At 37.2% G+C, this 15,053-nt stretch overlaps 1 protein-coding gene across 1 annotated transcript in view; it reads left to right on the forward strand.

Annotated features, from left to right (window-relative positions):
• The window catches only part of WDR44 (WD repeat domain 44), an 82,992-nt gene that overhangs the window by 39,775 nt on the left and 28,164 nt on the right, over positions 1–15,053 (forward strand). The window contains exons 4-10 of the mRNA XM_045538710.1: positions 1,029–1,659; positions 2,171–2,301; positions 3,348–3,443; positions 5,405–5,541; positions 6,350–6,433; positions 11,957–12,063; positions 13,364–13,515. Of these exons, the coding sequence (XP_045394666.1) occupies positions 1,029–1,659; positions 2,171–2,301; positions 3,348–3,443; positions 5,405–5,541; positions 6,350–6,433; positions 11,957–12,063; positions 13,364–13,515 (1,338 nt within the window). The remainder of the gene's footprint in view (positions 1–1,028; positions 1,660–2,170; positions 2,302–3,347; positions 3,444–5,404; positions 5,542–6,349; positions 6,434–11,956; positions 12,064–13,363; positions 13,516–15,053) is intronic.

Below are 15,053 nucleotides of genomic sequence, written 5' to 3' on the forward strand. Positions count from 1 at the left end.
TGAGTGGGCAGAAAATATATTTTCTTCTAAATGTTGATAGAAGACACAGAAAGACTCTCTATATTTTTTTCAGCTACAGATAAGAAATAAAGGAGGGGAAAAAGGCAAGGTAGGCCGAATGAACTCTTTTCATAGTCTTGCCATCAGTATAAATAGTAGAGTATTAGGTATAGTCTGTTTAAAAATGTTAATCTTCTGGGTGCAGTGGCCCACGCCTATAGTCCCAACGACTTCAGAGGTTGAGACAGGAATATAGCTTAAAGAGTTCAAGACCAGCCTGAGCAACATAGCGGGACCCATCTCTAAAAAAATTTTCAAATTTAGGTGTGGTGGCAAACGCCTGTAGTCCCAGCTACTTAGGAAGCTGAGGTGGGAGGATCACTTGAGCCCAGGAGTTCTAGGCTGCATGAGCTATGACTGTGCCACTGCACTCCAGCTAGATGACAGAGCAAGACCCCATCTCTAAAAAATAAAAATGTAAATCTACCTCCTGCTGGCTTTTTGTCATAGGCTTGAGTTCAGAGCTAAACAACTTGAATTCTTGTCCTGGGTAGATTTGGATTCTCATGATTTTGTTAAGTAGGCTCAAACCAGCATGTTGTTGTAAATAATTCAGCATAAATATGTAAATGAACCAAGATATTAAGAGTCTTATTGAAGGTTTAGGTTTGAACTTTATTTTATAGAGTGGATCGAACTTTTGTGACTATATGCACTAATAGGAATTCCCTATTATGATGGTTAAGAGTATAGATTCTGGAACCAAACTCCCTGGGTTTATACCAGCTTCATCACTTACTAGCTTTGTGACCTTGGGCAAATTACTTGATCCCTCTTTGACTTATTTTCCTCGTTTGTAAAATGATGACAGTAGGAATGGAATCTTACAAAGTTGTTGTAAATATTATAACATGTAAAAGGTTAAGAATGTTGTCTGGCTCATACTAAGTACTATATAAATGATTAGCTATTATTATGTTCTTATAAATAGCTTCATTTTTAAAAACTGCTTTTTAACCTTTCATCAGATTATTGAAAGTATTATTGAAGAGAGTCAGAAAGTATTACAGCTTGAAGATGACTCTTTGGATTCCAAAGGAAAAGAACTCTCTGATCAGGCTACTGCCAGTCCTATTGTGGCTAAAACAGATCTTAGTAATATACCTGGACTGTTAGCCGTAGATCAAGTACTGCAAGAAGAATCCAAAAAGGGAGAGAGTCAGAGTGCATTTCAAGAAACTGAATCAAAAAAATATTTTCCTTCTGATAACACCTGTGAGAAGCCAGTAGATGAAACCACTAAGTTAACCAAAAGAAGTTCAACTGAGCAGCTTAATGTGCCTGAACCTGAAACAGAAGTGTTGAACAGGGAAGAAATGGAAGTCAAACAAAGTGATGTTCTAGAACCTGTGTCCTCAAACTCCTTGTCCACTAAAGATTTTGGTGCTGTGGAAGAAGTGGCTCCTGCCAAACCCCCAAGACACCTTACTCCAGAACCTGATATAGTGGCTAGTACAAAGAAGCCTGTTCCGGCACGCCCACCCCCTCCAACTAATTTCCCACCTCCTAGACCCCCACCTCCATCTCGGCCTGCTCCACCACCAAGAAAAAAGAAAAGTGAATTGGAGTTTGAGGCTCTTAAAACACCTGATCTAGACGGCAAGTACTGAGAAATAACTTTTTTTGTGGGGAGATGTTGGAGTTGAAACTGTTTAACTTTCTGCTTTTGTTTCAGTTTATGCTATGTAAAACCATGCTGATGACCAAGTTATAAAAATTATTTCTGTAGTAATAGACAAAAGTGAAAATGTTTACAATGGTGACAAGTTACAGTACTATAATATTTCAGCAGACTTGAAACTTTCAAATCTTTTGCCATCCGAGATGCAGTGTGGCATGGTGAAAAAGAACATGGGATTTGGGGACTCAAGGTCTAAATTCAAGTCCTGCCTCTTTTTATGTATTAGCTGTATAGTCTTGGGAAACTTAAATATCTTGTTTGAACCATGATTTCCCCATATAGAAAATAAGAGCAAGAGTAATCAGGCCACTTTCCTCACAGTATTGTTATAAGAATCAAACAAATAAAGGTTAAAGTACTCTTTAAGCTATGTATAAGGTTCTGTATAAATACCACTTATTACTGTTGTTACTATTATTATCATTGCAGTTCCCAAAGAAAATATTACATCTGATTCTCTCCTAACTACAAACATGGCTTCAGAGAATACAGTTAAGGATTCTCAGCCTTCTCTTGATTTGGCAAGTGCTACCAGTGGAGATAAAATAGTTACCGCCCAGGTTGGTGAATTAGTGTTATATTTGACATAGGCTTTATCAACTTTCTACAACTAGCCGATTTGTTGATTGTCGAACCTTCTTTCTTCTTTAGGCTAAATATTTTCTTGTCCCCCAAACCTGGCTTCCTTTATTTCCCTTGTCCAGCTCTGCTACTAACTAACTGGGTGAGCCTCTCAGGTTGTTTAGCATCTGAGTCTTAGATGTCCCATTGATAAACTAGGGAGGGGGAAAACCTTCCTTGAAGGATGAAATGAGCTGGCAGGCATTCAAAAAATGAAAGGTGCTGCTATTTGTAATACTGTTGATATTAACAAACACCAATTGCAGTCTTCATTTACCTGACCTGTATTAGTCAAAATTGAGGACTTTTAAAAATAATTTCCTTTTTCTAATCATAAACTTTACATGTTAGGCTGTGGGCTATACAAGACTTGATAACCTGAATTTTACCACAGCCAAATTCTGGGACTCAATGTTTCTTATATAGTAACTGTGGTAGGACAGGCTCTCAGACTGGGACATACAACACTATAGTCTTGTTATAGCCTTAAAGCAAGGGTCAGCAGCAGCCTATTTTTGTAAGGTCCCCAAGCTAAGAATAGTCTACATTTCTAAAGTGTTGTTTAAAAAAAAAAGGAAGAATATGCAACAGAGACTATATGTGAACAAAAAACCCTAAAATAATTACTATCTGGCTCTTTACAGAAAAAAGTTTTCTGACCCCTGCCTTCAAGAGATGTCAACGTACAGCCTAGGTTAATAGCAATCCTAGTAGAGAACTGCTTTTAAGCCAAGTTCAAATGGAACATTTATTTGTTTTCAAAGACTACTAAGACATTATTTCATGGGCAGCGATAATGTTGGCACCTAATGTTTTTTAGCATGCTGGGAATAATAAAGGACTAAAATGGAGGGTTCCTTTTAAATTTTCAGTAGGCTCCATTATCTAAATTATGGATTCTTTAGAACTGTGTGTGGTAATGAATAATTGAAAATTTATAGAAATTGACTCAGTCTAATTTCTGTTTATAAAATTATAATTTCAGGAAAACGGAAAAGCACCTGATGGGCAGACTATTGCAGGTGAAGTGATGGGCCCTCAGAGACCTCGATCCAACTCTGGGAGAGAGCTAACTGATGAGGTAGATTTAGATTTTTTGTTGTTATTCTTGAAAACATAAAGTATAAAACATAATAGGGGGCCGGGCATGGTGGCTCATGCTTGTAATCCTAGCACTCTGGGAGACTGAGGCGGGAGGATCGCTTGAGCTCAGGATTTCGAGACCAGCCTGAGCAAGAGCAAGACCCCATCTCTACTAAATTAGAAAGAAATTAGCCGGATAACTAAAAATAGAAAAAATTAGCTGGGCGTGGTGGTGCATGCCTGTAGTCCCAGCTACTCAGGATGCAGAGGCAGGAGGATCACATGAGCCCAGGAATTTGAGGTTGCTATGAGCTAGGCTGATTCCACAGCACTGTAGGCCGGGCAACAGAGCGAGACTCTGTCTCAAAAAAAAAAAAAAAAAAAAAAAAAAACAAGACGTAATGGGAAGATGAAAAAGTTCTGGAGATGGATGGTGGTGATGATTGTACAGCGATGTGAATGTACTTAATGACCCCAAAATATACACTTAAAATAGTTAAAATGGTAGGTTTTATGTTATGTATAGTTTACCACAATTTTTAAAAATATTTTTAAATTTTAAGTTTATTGCTGTTAGGCAAGAAAAAAGGTCATGTAGAAGAAAAAAATGCAAATTGAAGATTAGCTTAGTTTTTGATTTTTGGGTATGCTGGATCTTGCATCTCTGACTTAAAACTTGCCTGTTTGCACCATTACATAGTAGAAAAAATATATTCAAAGCAAGGTCCATATTTTATAGAAAGTGGCTTTAAAAGAACTTGATATTACAGATATATGATACTATACAAACATGAAATTGTTTTTATTATTTTAATGTTTTTTTTATCATTAAAATTTAGTATGCATCTATTGGCCAATTTATTCAGAATTAACTTTTGCAGCAAAATCCTAGTTTTTGTTTCTTTAAAATAACACATTTTTGAAAAATATTGTACTTTGGAAACCAGTTTAGAAGTTCCTCAAAATGTTATTAATAAATATGGTGTTACCATGACCTAGCAACTCCCATCCTGTGTATATACTGAAGAGAAATGAAAACATATGTCCACACAAAAAATTTATACAAATATTCATAGCAGCATTATTCGTAACAACCAAAACTAGAAACAACCCAAATGTTCATCACCGATGAATGAATAAAGTGTGGTATGTGGATACAATGGTATATTTTTCAGCAATTAAAAGGAATGAAGTCTTCTTTTTTTTTTTTTTTTTGAGACAGAGTCTCACTTTGTTGCCCAGTCTAGAGTGAGTGCCATGGCGTCAGCCTAGCTCATAGCAACCTCAAACTCCTGGGCTTAAGCGATCCTACTGTCTCAGCCTCCCGAGTAGCTGGGACTACAGGCATGCACCACCATGCCTGGCTAGTTTTTTCTATATATATTTTTAGTTGGCCAGATAATTTCTTTCAATTTTTAGTAGAGACAGGGTCTCGCTCTTGCTCAGGCTGGTCTCAAACTCCTGACCTCGAACGATCCACCACGCCTGGCCAGGAATGAAGTCTTGATACCTGCTATTAATACGACATGGATGAAATTTGAAAACATCATGCTAAGTGAGAGAAGCCAGACACAAAAGGCCATATGTATGATTTAATTTATATGAAATAATCTGAAATAGACAAATCCGTAGAGATAGAAAGTAGATTAGTAATTTCCAGGGGCAGGGAGGAAAGGGAAATGAGATATGACCGCTATGGGTAGGGGTTTTCTTTTTGGGGTGGTCAAAATGTTCTAATTTAGCAGTAATGGTTACACAACTCTGTGGATATACTTAAAAACATTGAATTATATGCTTTAATGAGTGCATTTTGTGGTATGTGAGTTATATCTCCATAAAAATCTTAAAAATTATTGTGCACAGTATTGAATGTTTCTAAAAAGCCTTTAGCTTAAATTTTGGACAATTTTATAGACTCAAAAGGTCATCTTGGTGTGTTTTTTTTTTTTTTAACCTCAGGAAATTTTGGCCAGTGTAATGATTAAGAACCTAGATACTGGAGAAGAAATACCTTTGAGTCTTGCAGAAGAGAAACTACCAACAGGTATTAATCCTCTCACTCTACACATCATGAGAAGGACGAAGGAATATGTAAGGTATGGCCTAATGCTATTATTTATTATTTGTAGTATTTCAGAGTGGTGAAGTTTCCTTTTTATGAACTATGATAGTCCCTAATTTGGTTTCATTTAGTCTTCTTTTTTTAATCTAGAATTAAAATAGAGGTAATTCTTTAACTTTATTTTCTCTTGTGACCATACAATTATCTGGGGAAAATAGCATAAATCTTAAATCTCATAATATTTAGTTTCTCGTTTTTAAAATGATTTATATTATACTTGAGACAGTATAAAAACATAATGAGGCTAAAAAGCCATATGGAATGAACACCTCATCTTCTGAAACCTCACTCTAAGGGTCGTGAATTTTATAAATATTTGTACTGTTTTTGTAGGATCAGAAAATGGCTTTAGAGTGAGGTGATTGACTTTACCGTGGGATACATGTAGATTTAAGAAATAATTTCTGTAAAAGCAAAAGCTTTTTTATTAAATATAATATATGATGTACCTGATGAATGGGGAGGAAGATGCCTACAAGTTACTTTATCATTTCTGTGTAGCACATTTTGTTCAGCAAAAATGCTTGCTTGTAGTAGATTTTTCCTAAGTTCCTAAATTGCATTCACTTATATTTTTTACATTGTACCTTACTTAAAGATTCTATTCTTCAGTCTCTGAACCCTTTATATTCTCAGGGCCATCATTTATATTAAAATTATATAAAGCTTATTACCATAGTTTTTTCCTATTTTGACTCACTAATTACATAGTAAGTATAAATACAGATTTTTAAGAAGTGTAGGAGAAATGGTTTCTTTTAAAACAGCTTCTTTTCTTACAGTAACGATGCAGCACAGTCAGATGATGAAGAGAAGTTACAATCTCAACCAACAGATACTGATGGTGGAAGGTTAAAACAGAAAACGTGAGTTACAGTATATCCCTTTTCTTCATTGCAAGCTTTTATTAAAAAATATGAGAACTGCCATGCTATTTTAAGTCTCTGCTCTATCCAGTTTATGTGTCTACCCACCACCACTACTCCCTGCCGCCAGCTGATGGATTATGAGTTCCTTGAGGTTGTATTGGTTATTTTTAAAGCATCTGACATATATAATAGTAAATGACCAATAAGCTTTGCATCATACCTGTATCGTTTTTCTGCTGATAAGGTACCAGAAGTGTTAGTAAGAAGAACATGATCATCTTTGAAGTTGTCTTTTCTCTTTCTCTTCATCTGTACAAATTATATTTGTCTTTCTAAATCCAACTACAAATGTGAGATTCTTCCTGACTAGTCCAGTTTATAGCAGATTTCTTTCTTTTCTCAATTTCAGTGATAACCTATAGTTTATAACTTTTTCCCTTTCACATATATTATCTTAAAAACTGTTTTTTTGATTTTAAAGGCAAGACAAGTACATGTTAAACAGCTAAACCATATGTTGCCAAAGGATTGTGATCATGCCATCCTTCTGTTTCCCCTACAATCGTCTAGCTAAGTGATAGGCATATAGATTTTGCTTGATTATACACAACTCACTAAATTGGCAATAATTGAGTGTAAGGTCCAAAGTGAATTCTCCACTTGAGTCTTATCTTTCCCTAGTGTGTATCAAAGAAGACGTTGAGAATTTTTAAAAGAGATGTACCCAAAATGCTGCAGGTATATGATAACACCTCAGTTATCTGGAACTTCGCTGTCTAGCAATGGCAACTATCAGGGACCTGAGAATTAGATAAGCATACAAGGGAGAAGTCACGTAGTTTACTCACTAAAACTCATCATTTTTCTAAGAGAAAAGCTCCTCAGTTTTGTTTTGGTTTTTTTGGTGTTTTTTTTTTTTTGGTTTTCTTTTTTTTTTGGTTTTTTTTTTTTTGGAGACAGAGTCTTGCTCTGTTGCCCAGGCTAGAGTGCCGTGACATCAGCCTCACTCTCAGCAACCTCAAATTCCTGGGCTTAAGCAATCCTACTGCCTCAGCCTCCCGAGTAGCTGGGACTACAGGCATGCGCCACCATGCCCGGCTAATTTTTTCTATATATTTTTAGTTGTCCAGATCATTTCTTTCTATTTTTTTGTAGAGATGGGGTCTCACTCTTGGTCAGGCTGGTCTTGAACTCCTGACCTCAAACAATCCTCCCGCCTCGGCCTCCCAGAGTGCTAGGATTACAGGCGTGAGCCACCGCGCCTGGCCGGCTCCTCAGTTTTATTTAAAGCCATCATACTTCATTTCTTACATCATTTTTTTAAAAATCTGGTCATCTAATGTTTGAGCTCATAGCAAAATAGAAGTAGCAAACTGACAACATGTAAGTGGGCATAAAGAAATGGCAGGTAATATCCTGATTGTAAGACAGTAATCAGAAAAATTATAAAAGGACTCATAACATAGCACAGCTATTTCATACAACACTGCTTTCCAGCCTTTTTGTATGCCATGACACACACAGAACATGATAATGTTTGCACTGAATGCTGGGGTAAACTGATGAGACAGCTGAGAGCCAGAGGAGCTTGGCCCAGGGTTCTGGTTTCCCTGGGTCCTGCCCCATTGCCTTGAAGGCTGATGGGGAAACCAATAGCATGGCCCAGCTGCAATCCATTTGAAAAGACCCTGAGTGTGATAAAGAATAGTAAAGATGATACCAGTAATCCTATTCATCAAAGAATCTTATGGAACATTAAGTGCCATTTAAGAAGGCATTAAAGTATATATTTTAGAAATATTCTTATCCAGAATGATTAAAAAGTCTGCTTTCTTGGCGTTTAAAGTGGTAGTAAACCTATAGTTATCCAGAAAATATAACTTCAGAGTTATAGGTAGTAAAGACCTTATAATGGTTTTAAAAATAGTTTATTTATCATCTGTGTTTCCTGGTTATCAAAAATAATACAGAAATATTTAAAATAGAAATCAAAGTTTCTCCGTCTTACCCCTAGAAATAATCACTGTTAATAGCTTAATGTATTCTCCATAGAATTTTTTTTCTGACAAAAGTGGGGTTATACTATGCTTATAGTTTATCAGCTTTCTTTGTTTTTTTTTTTTTTTTTTTTGGAAAATCCAATATGTAATAGATATCTATTTATATCAGCACCAATATTAAATGTATTGCAGTCTTTATGTGTGCCAGACATAGGAGTTAGGTGCTGGGGATACAACAGTTAAGAAGAGAGTCATAGTCTCTGCCTTTATAGAGCTTCCAGTTAAATGGGAGAAACAGACACTAAACATGTAATTACATGGATAAATCTAGCTATATTTGTAGTGAATGACATAAAAGAAAAGTTCCAGGTGCTTGAGAGTATACAGTAGTGTCCCCCCTTATCCACGGGAGATAAGTTCCGAGACCCCCAGTGGATGCCTGAAACTGCAGATAGTACTGAACCCTATATATACTGTTTTATCCATCTGACAACAGAGAAGACTGAGTGACTAAAGGGCGGGTAACATATACAGCATTGGATACATGGGACAGAGGCATGATTCGTGTCCCAGCTGGAACAGAGCAGGATGGCATGAAATTTCACCAAGACTACTCAGAATGGTGCACAATTTAAAACTTTTGAATTGTTTATTTCTGGGCTTTTCCATTTAATGTTTTCGGACTGCAGTTGTCCAGGGTAACTAAAACCACAGAAAGCGAAACCGCGGATGAGGGAGGACTACTGTATACAGGAAAACCTAATCTAAAGTCAAGGAAGGCCTTTTTGAGAGAGAGCTGTGTTATCTGAGTCCCAAAAAGTGAGTAAGAATTAGCCAGGGAAGGAGTGTTCTAGGCAGAAATAACCATACATGCAAAGCCCCTGATGTGACTAAAAGCTTGGCATATTTAAAAAACTAAAGATTACCTCATTTATTTTATTGTATTCCATTCCTCTCCTGATGAAAATGTAGTTTATTTCTACTTTTTAATCTATTCTAAACAGTGCTGCAGTGAACATCTATGTATATATAACTTAGAAACTTTTAAAAATACTGTCCCTCGTGAGCTCCCATGAATTGGTAAAAATTTACTCCGGATTTGTACATATTTGGCGAGGGGAGGGTTTTTTTTTTATTGGGAGAGAGAGTCTTGCTCTGTTGCCCTGGGTAGAGTACAGTGGCATCATCATAGCTCACAGCAACCTCAAACTCCTGGGCTCAGGCAATCCTCTTGCCTCAGCCTCCAGAGTAAGTGGGACTACAGGTGCATGCCAAAACACCTGGCTAATTTTTCTATTTTTAGTAGAGACGGGATCCTGCTCTCGCTCAGGCTGGTGTTGAACTCTTGAGCTCAAGCAATCCTCCTGCCTTGGCCTCCCAGAATGCTAGGATTATAGGCATGAGCCACCGCGCTTGGTCTTTCTTTCGTTTTAAATATTATATGTTGTGCTTTGCTTTTTATAATCTTAATATATGAAATCTGAGACTTAGATAATTGAGGAAGCAATTAATAAATAAGTCCTATTTATGGAAGCTTCAGCTATATACGTGTGTTACATTGTGTTTGGGAGTACCTACTGGAAAAGCGCAGCCTAATTTTATTACATGCAAATACCAAAACTGAAAGAGAAGGGACAAGGGACCATTTTAGGTTGCAAGAGGATTCTATTTTGTAAGTAAATACCTCTTTACCTTTTCTTTTTATTGGTAAAATATGTGTGTTGGGGGGGTGTTTTCCTTTTTAAGACATGGGATCAGGCTGGGCGCGGTGGCTCACGCCTGTAATCCTAGCACCCTGGGAGGCCGAGGCGGGAGGATCTCTCAAGGTCAGGAGTTCGAGACCAGCCTGAGCAAGAGTGAGACCCCGTCTCCACTAAAAAATAGAAAGAAATTATCTGGACAGCTAAAAACATATAGAAAAAATTAGCCGGGCATGGTGGCGCATGCCTGTAGTCCCAGTGAGTCAGGAGGCTGAGGCAGAGGGATTGCTTAAGCCCAGGAGTTTGAGGTTGCTGAGAGTGAGGCTGATGCCACGGCACTCTAGCCAGGGCAAAAGAGCGAGACTCTGTCTCAAAAAAAAAAAAAACAACAAAATACATGGGATCTCACTCTGTTGTCCAGGCTAGAGTGCAGTGGCATAATCATAGCTCACTGCAGCCTCAAACTCCTAGGCTCAAGGAGTCTTCCCACCTCAGCCTCCCAAGCAGCTGGAACTGACTACAGGCACACACCACAATGCCCAGCTAATTTTTTTCATTTTTTTTTAAGAGACAGCATCTTGCCATGTTGCCCAGGCTGATCTTGAATTCCTGGCCTCAAGTGATCTTTCCACCTCAGCTTCCTGAGTCACTGGGATTACAGGCATGAGCCACCACACCCGGCTATAAAATGTGTTTTTTTATTTGCCTTTTTTTTTTTTTTTTTGAGACAGAGTGTCACTTTGTTGCCCTGGCTAGAGTGAGTGCCATGGCGTCAGCCTAGCTCACAGCAACCTCAAACTCCTGGGTTTAAGCGATCCTACTGCCTCAGCCTCCCGAGTAGCTGGGACTACAGGCATGCGCCACCATGCCCGGCTAATTTTTTCTATGTATATTTTTAGTTGGCCAGCTAATTTCTTTCTATTTTTAGTAGAGACAGGGTCTCGCTCTTGCTCAGGCTGGTCTCGAACTCCTGACCTCGAGCGATCCACCCGCCTCGGCCTCCCAGAGTGCTAGGATTACAGGCGTGAGCCACAGCACCTGGCCTAAAATGTGTTTTTAAGGACAACTCTCTAAAGCAGTCTTCTCAAAGTAATTCTCACTGAAGATTCATGGCCTCACCCTAGACTCTCTAAATCAAATTATCTGAGGATGGGGCCTAGGTATCTGCACTTTACACAATCTCCATCCTACTTCTGCCAGTCAATTATTATTCACCATTGAAAACCAATTCTCTAGGTTATATGATATTGTAAATTGGGGGAAATTGTCTGTATTTCCTTTGTAGCCATATTGACTTGAACATGTTTATTCCACAGAGCAAGGGATTTGGGAACTCAAACATCTATTTATGTAAAAAAAATTATTTTCTGGCCGGGCGCGGTGGCTCACGCCTGTAATCCTAGCTCTGGGAGGCCGAGGCGGGTGGATCGCTCGAGGTCAGGAGTTCGAGACCAGCCTGAGCAAGAGTGAGACCCCGTCTCTACTAAAAATAGAAAGAAATTATCTGGCCAACTAAAAAATATATATACAAAAAAATTAGCCGGGCATGGTGGCTCATGCCTGTAGTCCCAGCTACTAGGGAGGCTGAGGCAGTAGGATCGCTTAAGCCCAGGAGTTTGAGGTTGCTGTGAGCTAGGCTGATGCCACGGCACTCACTCTAGCCCAGGCAACAAAGTGACACTCTGTCTCAAAAAAAAAAAAAAAAAAAAAAAAAAAAAATTATTTTCTAAATAATGTACTTTATCAGCCACAGCTAATAAGCTTATCTGTGAATTGTTGAACTTTTATAATTAGTTAATAATTTTTTTCTTATTGTTAAGGACTCAACTAAAGAAGTTCCTTGGAAAATCAGTAAAGAGAGCAAAACATCTTGCTGAGGAATATGGTGAACGTGCTATAAATAAAGTTAAAAGTGTTAGAGACGAAGGTGAGTAAAATAGAATAATTCAACTGAATATTCAGTTAATTTGTCATCTTCTAAATTTAGCCTGTAGTTTATAAGAAGCACTCTATTTTATTGAAAGTAATAAACCTTTATAGCTAACATCTTAATATTTTAATAAATCATAAGTTACTCTATCACTTAATTTTATGAGTATGAAGAAAAAGGAATTTATATGCCTTATACATGAATTTGTACATATTTTGTGATTGTAACAACCCAGAAGTTTTGAGTGTTCAATAATCAGTTGTAAATTAGTTTTGTAAGGCTATTTAGTTTTTACAAATACAGTCAGTCCTCTGTATCTATGGGTTCTACATCAGTGGATTCTACTAATCACAGATCAAAAAATATTTGAAGAAAACCCATAAAAATAACAATACAACAATAAAAATAATACAAAAAAAACAATACAGGCTGACACCTATAATCCTAGCACTTTGGGAGGCCAATGTGGGAGGATTTCTTAAGGCCAGGAGTTCGAGACCAGCCTGAGCAATATAGCAAGATGCCATCTCTACAAAAAATAGAAAAATTAGCTGGACATGGTGGCCTGTGCCTGTAGTCCCAGCTACTCTGAAGGCTAAAGCAGGAGGATAGCTTGAGCCCAGGAGTTCAAAGTGTCAGTGAGCAATGATGACACCACCACACACTAGCCCAGGTAACAGAGGGAGACCCTGTCTCAAAAAAAAAAAAAAAAAAACCAAAAAACTGATATAGTATAACAATTATTTACGTAACATTTACATTAGGTATTATAAATAATCTAGAGATGGTTTAAAGTATACAGGAGGATGTGTGTAGGTTATATGCAAATACTATACCATTTTATATTAAGGGACTTAAGCATCTACAGATTTTGGTATCTATGGCAGGTCCTGGAACCAGTCCCCCCCAGATACTGAGGGATAACTGTATTTTCAAAGTTAGGTAAATTTTCTAAATTTGCACAGATCTAAACCTCTTATGCCTTTGGCATTATTGTACTCATTTGTTTTATTTAATAAACACATAGTACTTATTCTGTGACAGACACTGTTCTAAGCACTTTTACCTGTATTAAAATAACTTGCCTGTGGTCACACAGATAATAAATGACAGAGCTGGATTTGAACCTTAGGCAGTATGGCACTAGACTCCGTGCTTTTAACCAATATGTTATGTAATAGTGGACAAATTTTGCTTTTTCCTATAATGAATTTTCTTGGTAAGTAGTAAGTATGAAAATATGATAGGAACTATATCGATATTAGCTAGTAATGATTTCTGTTGCTTTTCTGTTCAGTGTTTCATACTGATCAAGATGATCCTTCATCAAGTGATGATGAAGGAATGCCATATACAAGACCAGTTAAATTCAAAGCAGCACATGGTTTCAAAGGACCTTATGATTTTGATCAGATCAAAGTGGTACAAGATCTTAGTGGTGAACATATGGTAAGCAACCATTTCATTTTTCAGGATTGATAATGTTCTCATGGAAATGAAAATATTTCATATTTTCCTAGAAATAGAAATATTTCAAAAAATACTTTGGCTTCTATAAAACTGATCTCTTCCTGTGTATGTAATTTTGCTAGCCTGACTCAAGAAGAATGAATTTATATTAATATGATTTAATGAATAGGTAATGCAGTCTATCTCTGAATTGTTCAAAAAGTGAGTTATTGAGTAAGTAAACTCTAGGCCTGTATCATTAATAAAGCTATGCAAAGGCATCAAACTTTAAAGCAGTGAAATTAGAGGGCAGTCTGTACCTTTGAAAAATGTTTAAAATGTTCCCCACTACATTTTAAATAATTTATAAAATATTTCAGAAGCTTAATACATTTTGTAAAGTGAGATACTCAGCTAAAACATGGAGATTGTTAGAGGTTCAAGTTCTCTGTCATGGTTCAAATGTACCAATGTAGATAAAAGTACACAAATTGTATTACAATTACCTCCTGAAAATGCTAGGAACACAGGGAAGGCAGTGATAAAACTCAGAACTGGGTAAATGATGCTGTTCCCTTGATCAGAGAATGTATTTAGATTATAAATCTAAAAGTTGGCTTAACTAGAAGGAAGAAACCGTAAACATCAGATGGGAGCCAGATCAGAACTTAAATTTTGGTGCTTGTAATCTACACATAAAATGTTTGAGTTGGTTATAGTACCTTACTTGAGGAAACTGATGAATTTCCTTGTACTATATTGACTTTCTTTTTTTATTTTCTGTTTTAAGTATTAGTAAAATTTCATTGTAGTGGACTCCAAATGACAGATTTTTTACTATGCTTGAATTTTGCAGAAATGAATAGTTATTTCAGTAAATGAGCTGTTTCATAATCTTTTTGATACATCTAGATGTGTATTACAATAGTATTTGTTGTAATGGGATTTGGCCTTTCTTATTTAAGGATTCGTGTCTCCACCCACTGCCACACACCACACACCACACACCACACATCCACTTCCACACTGTTTTCAGTATCTAGAGTTTCTGGCCATATACTGTGAAATTTGTTTCTGGGGAGAAAAGCAAGATGAGACCACACCATTCCAATACTTCTAAGCGCCCAATGCTATGAGGGTCATTGCTAAGGCAGACTTTATTCTTCCTCAGTCCTGGTCAGGAGTTGTTCATGCTGTACTGAGGGCTCTGCCACCACCACCCCCCACTCTCACTTTATGGTCAGCTAGGGGACTGAGATCCAAAAGTAGGATTCGTACTTTTCCAATTAAGATTTCTGGCCACTTCAGAGCTCCTATTTCCATTAGTATGTGGACAAGGTTTGGGGTCTTGAAGTTGTTAGTTTAGATCCTGGCACACTGCAACCGTCTTATCCTGCTTTCTTCTGAAAGACCCCCTTTGTGGTATTATAGCACCATCGGACTTTTGGCCTTAAGCGGTATTCATAATGTGAGCATTATCTTAGTGTGTATAATTTGGCATAATTTTAAACTTTGGTTTAAAAGTAATGTTTATAAAC

This window comes from Lemur catta, chromosome X (genome assembly GCF_020740605.2).
Source record: "Lemur catta isolate mLemCat1 chromosome X, mLemCat1.pri, whole genome shotgun sequence".
NCBI lineage: Eukaryota > Metazoa > Chordata > Mammalia > Primates > Lemuridae > Lemur > Lemur catta.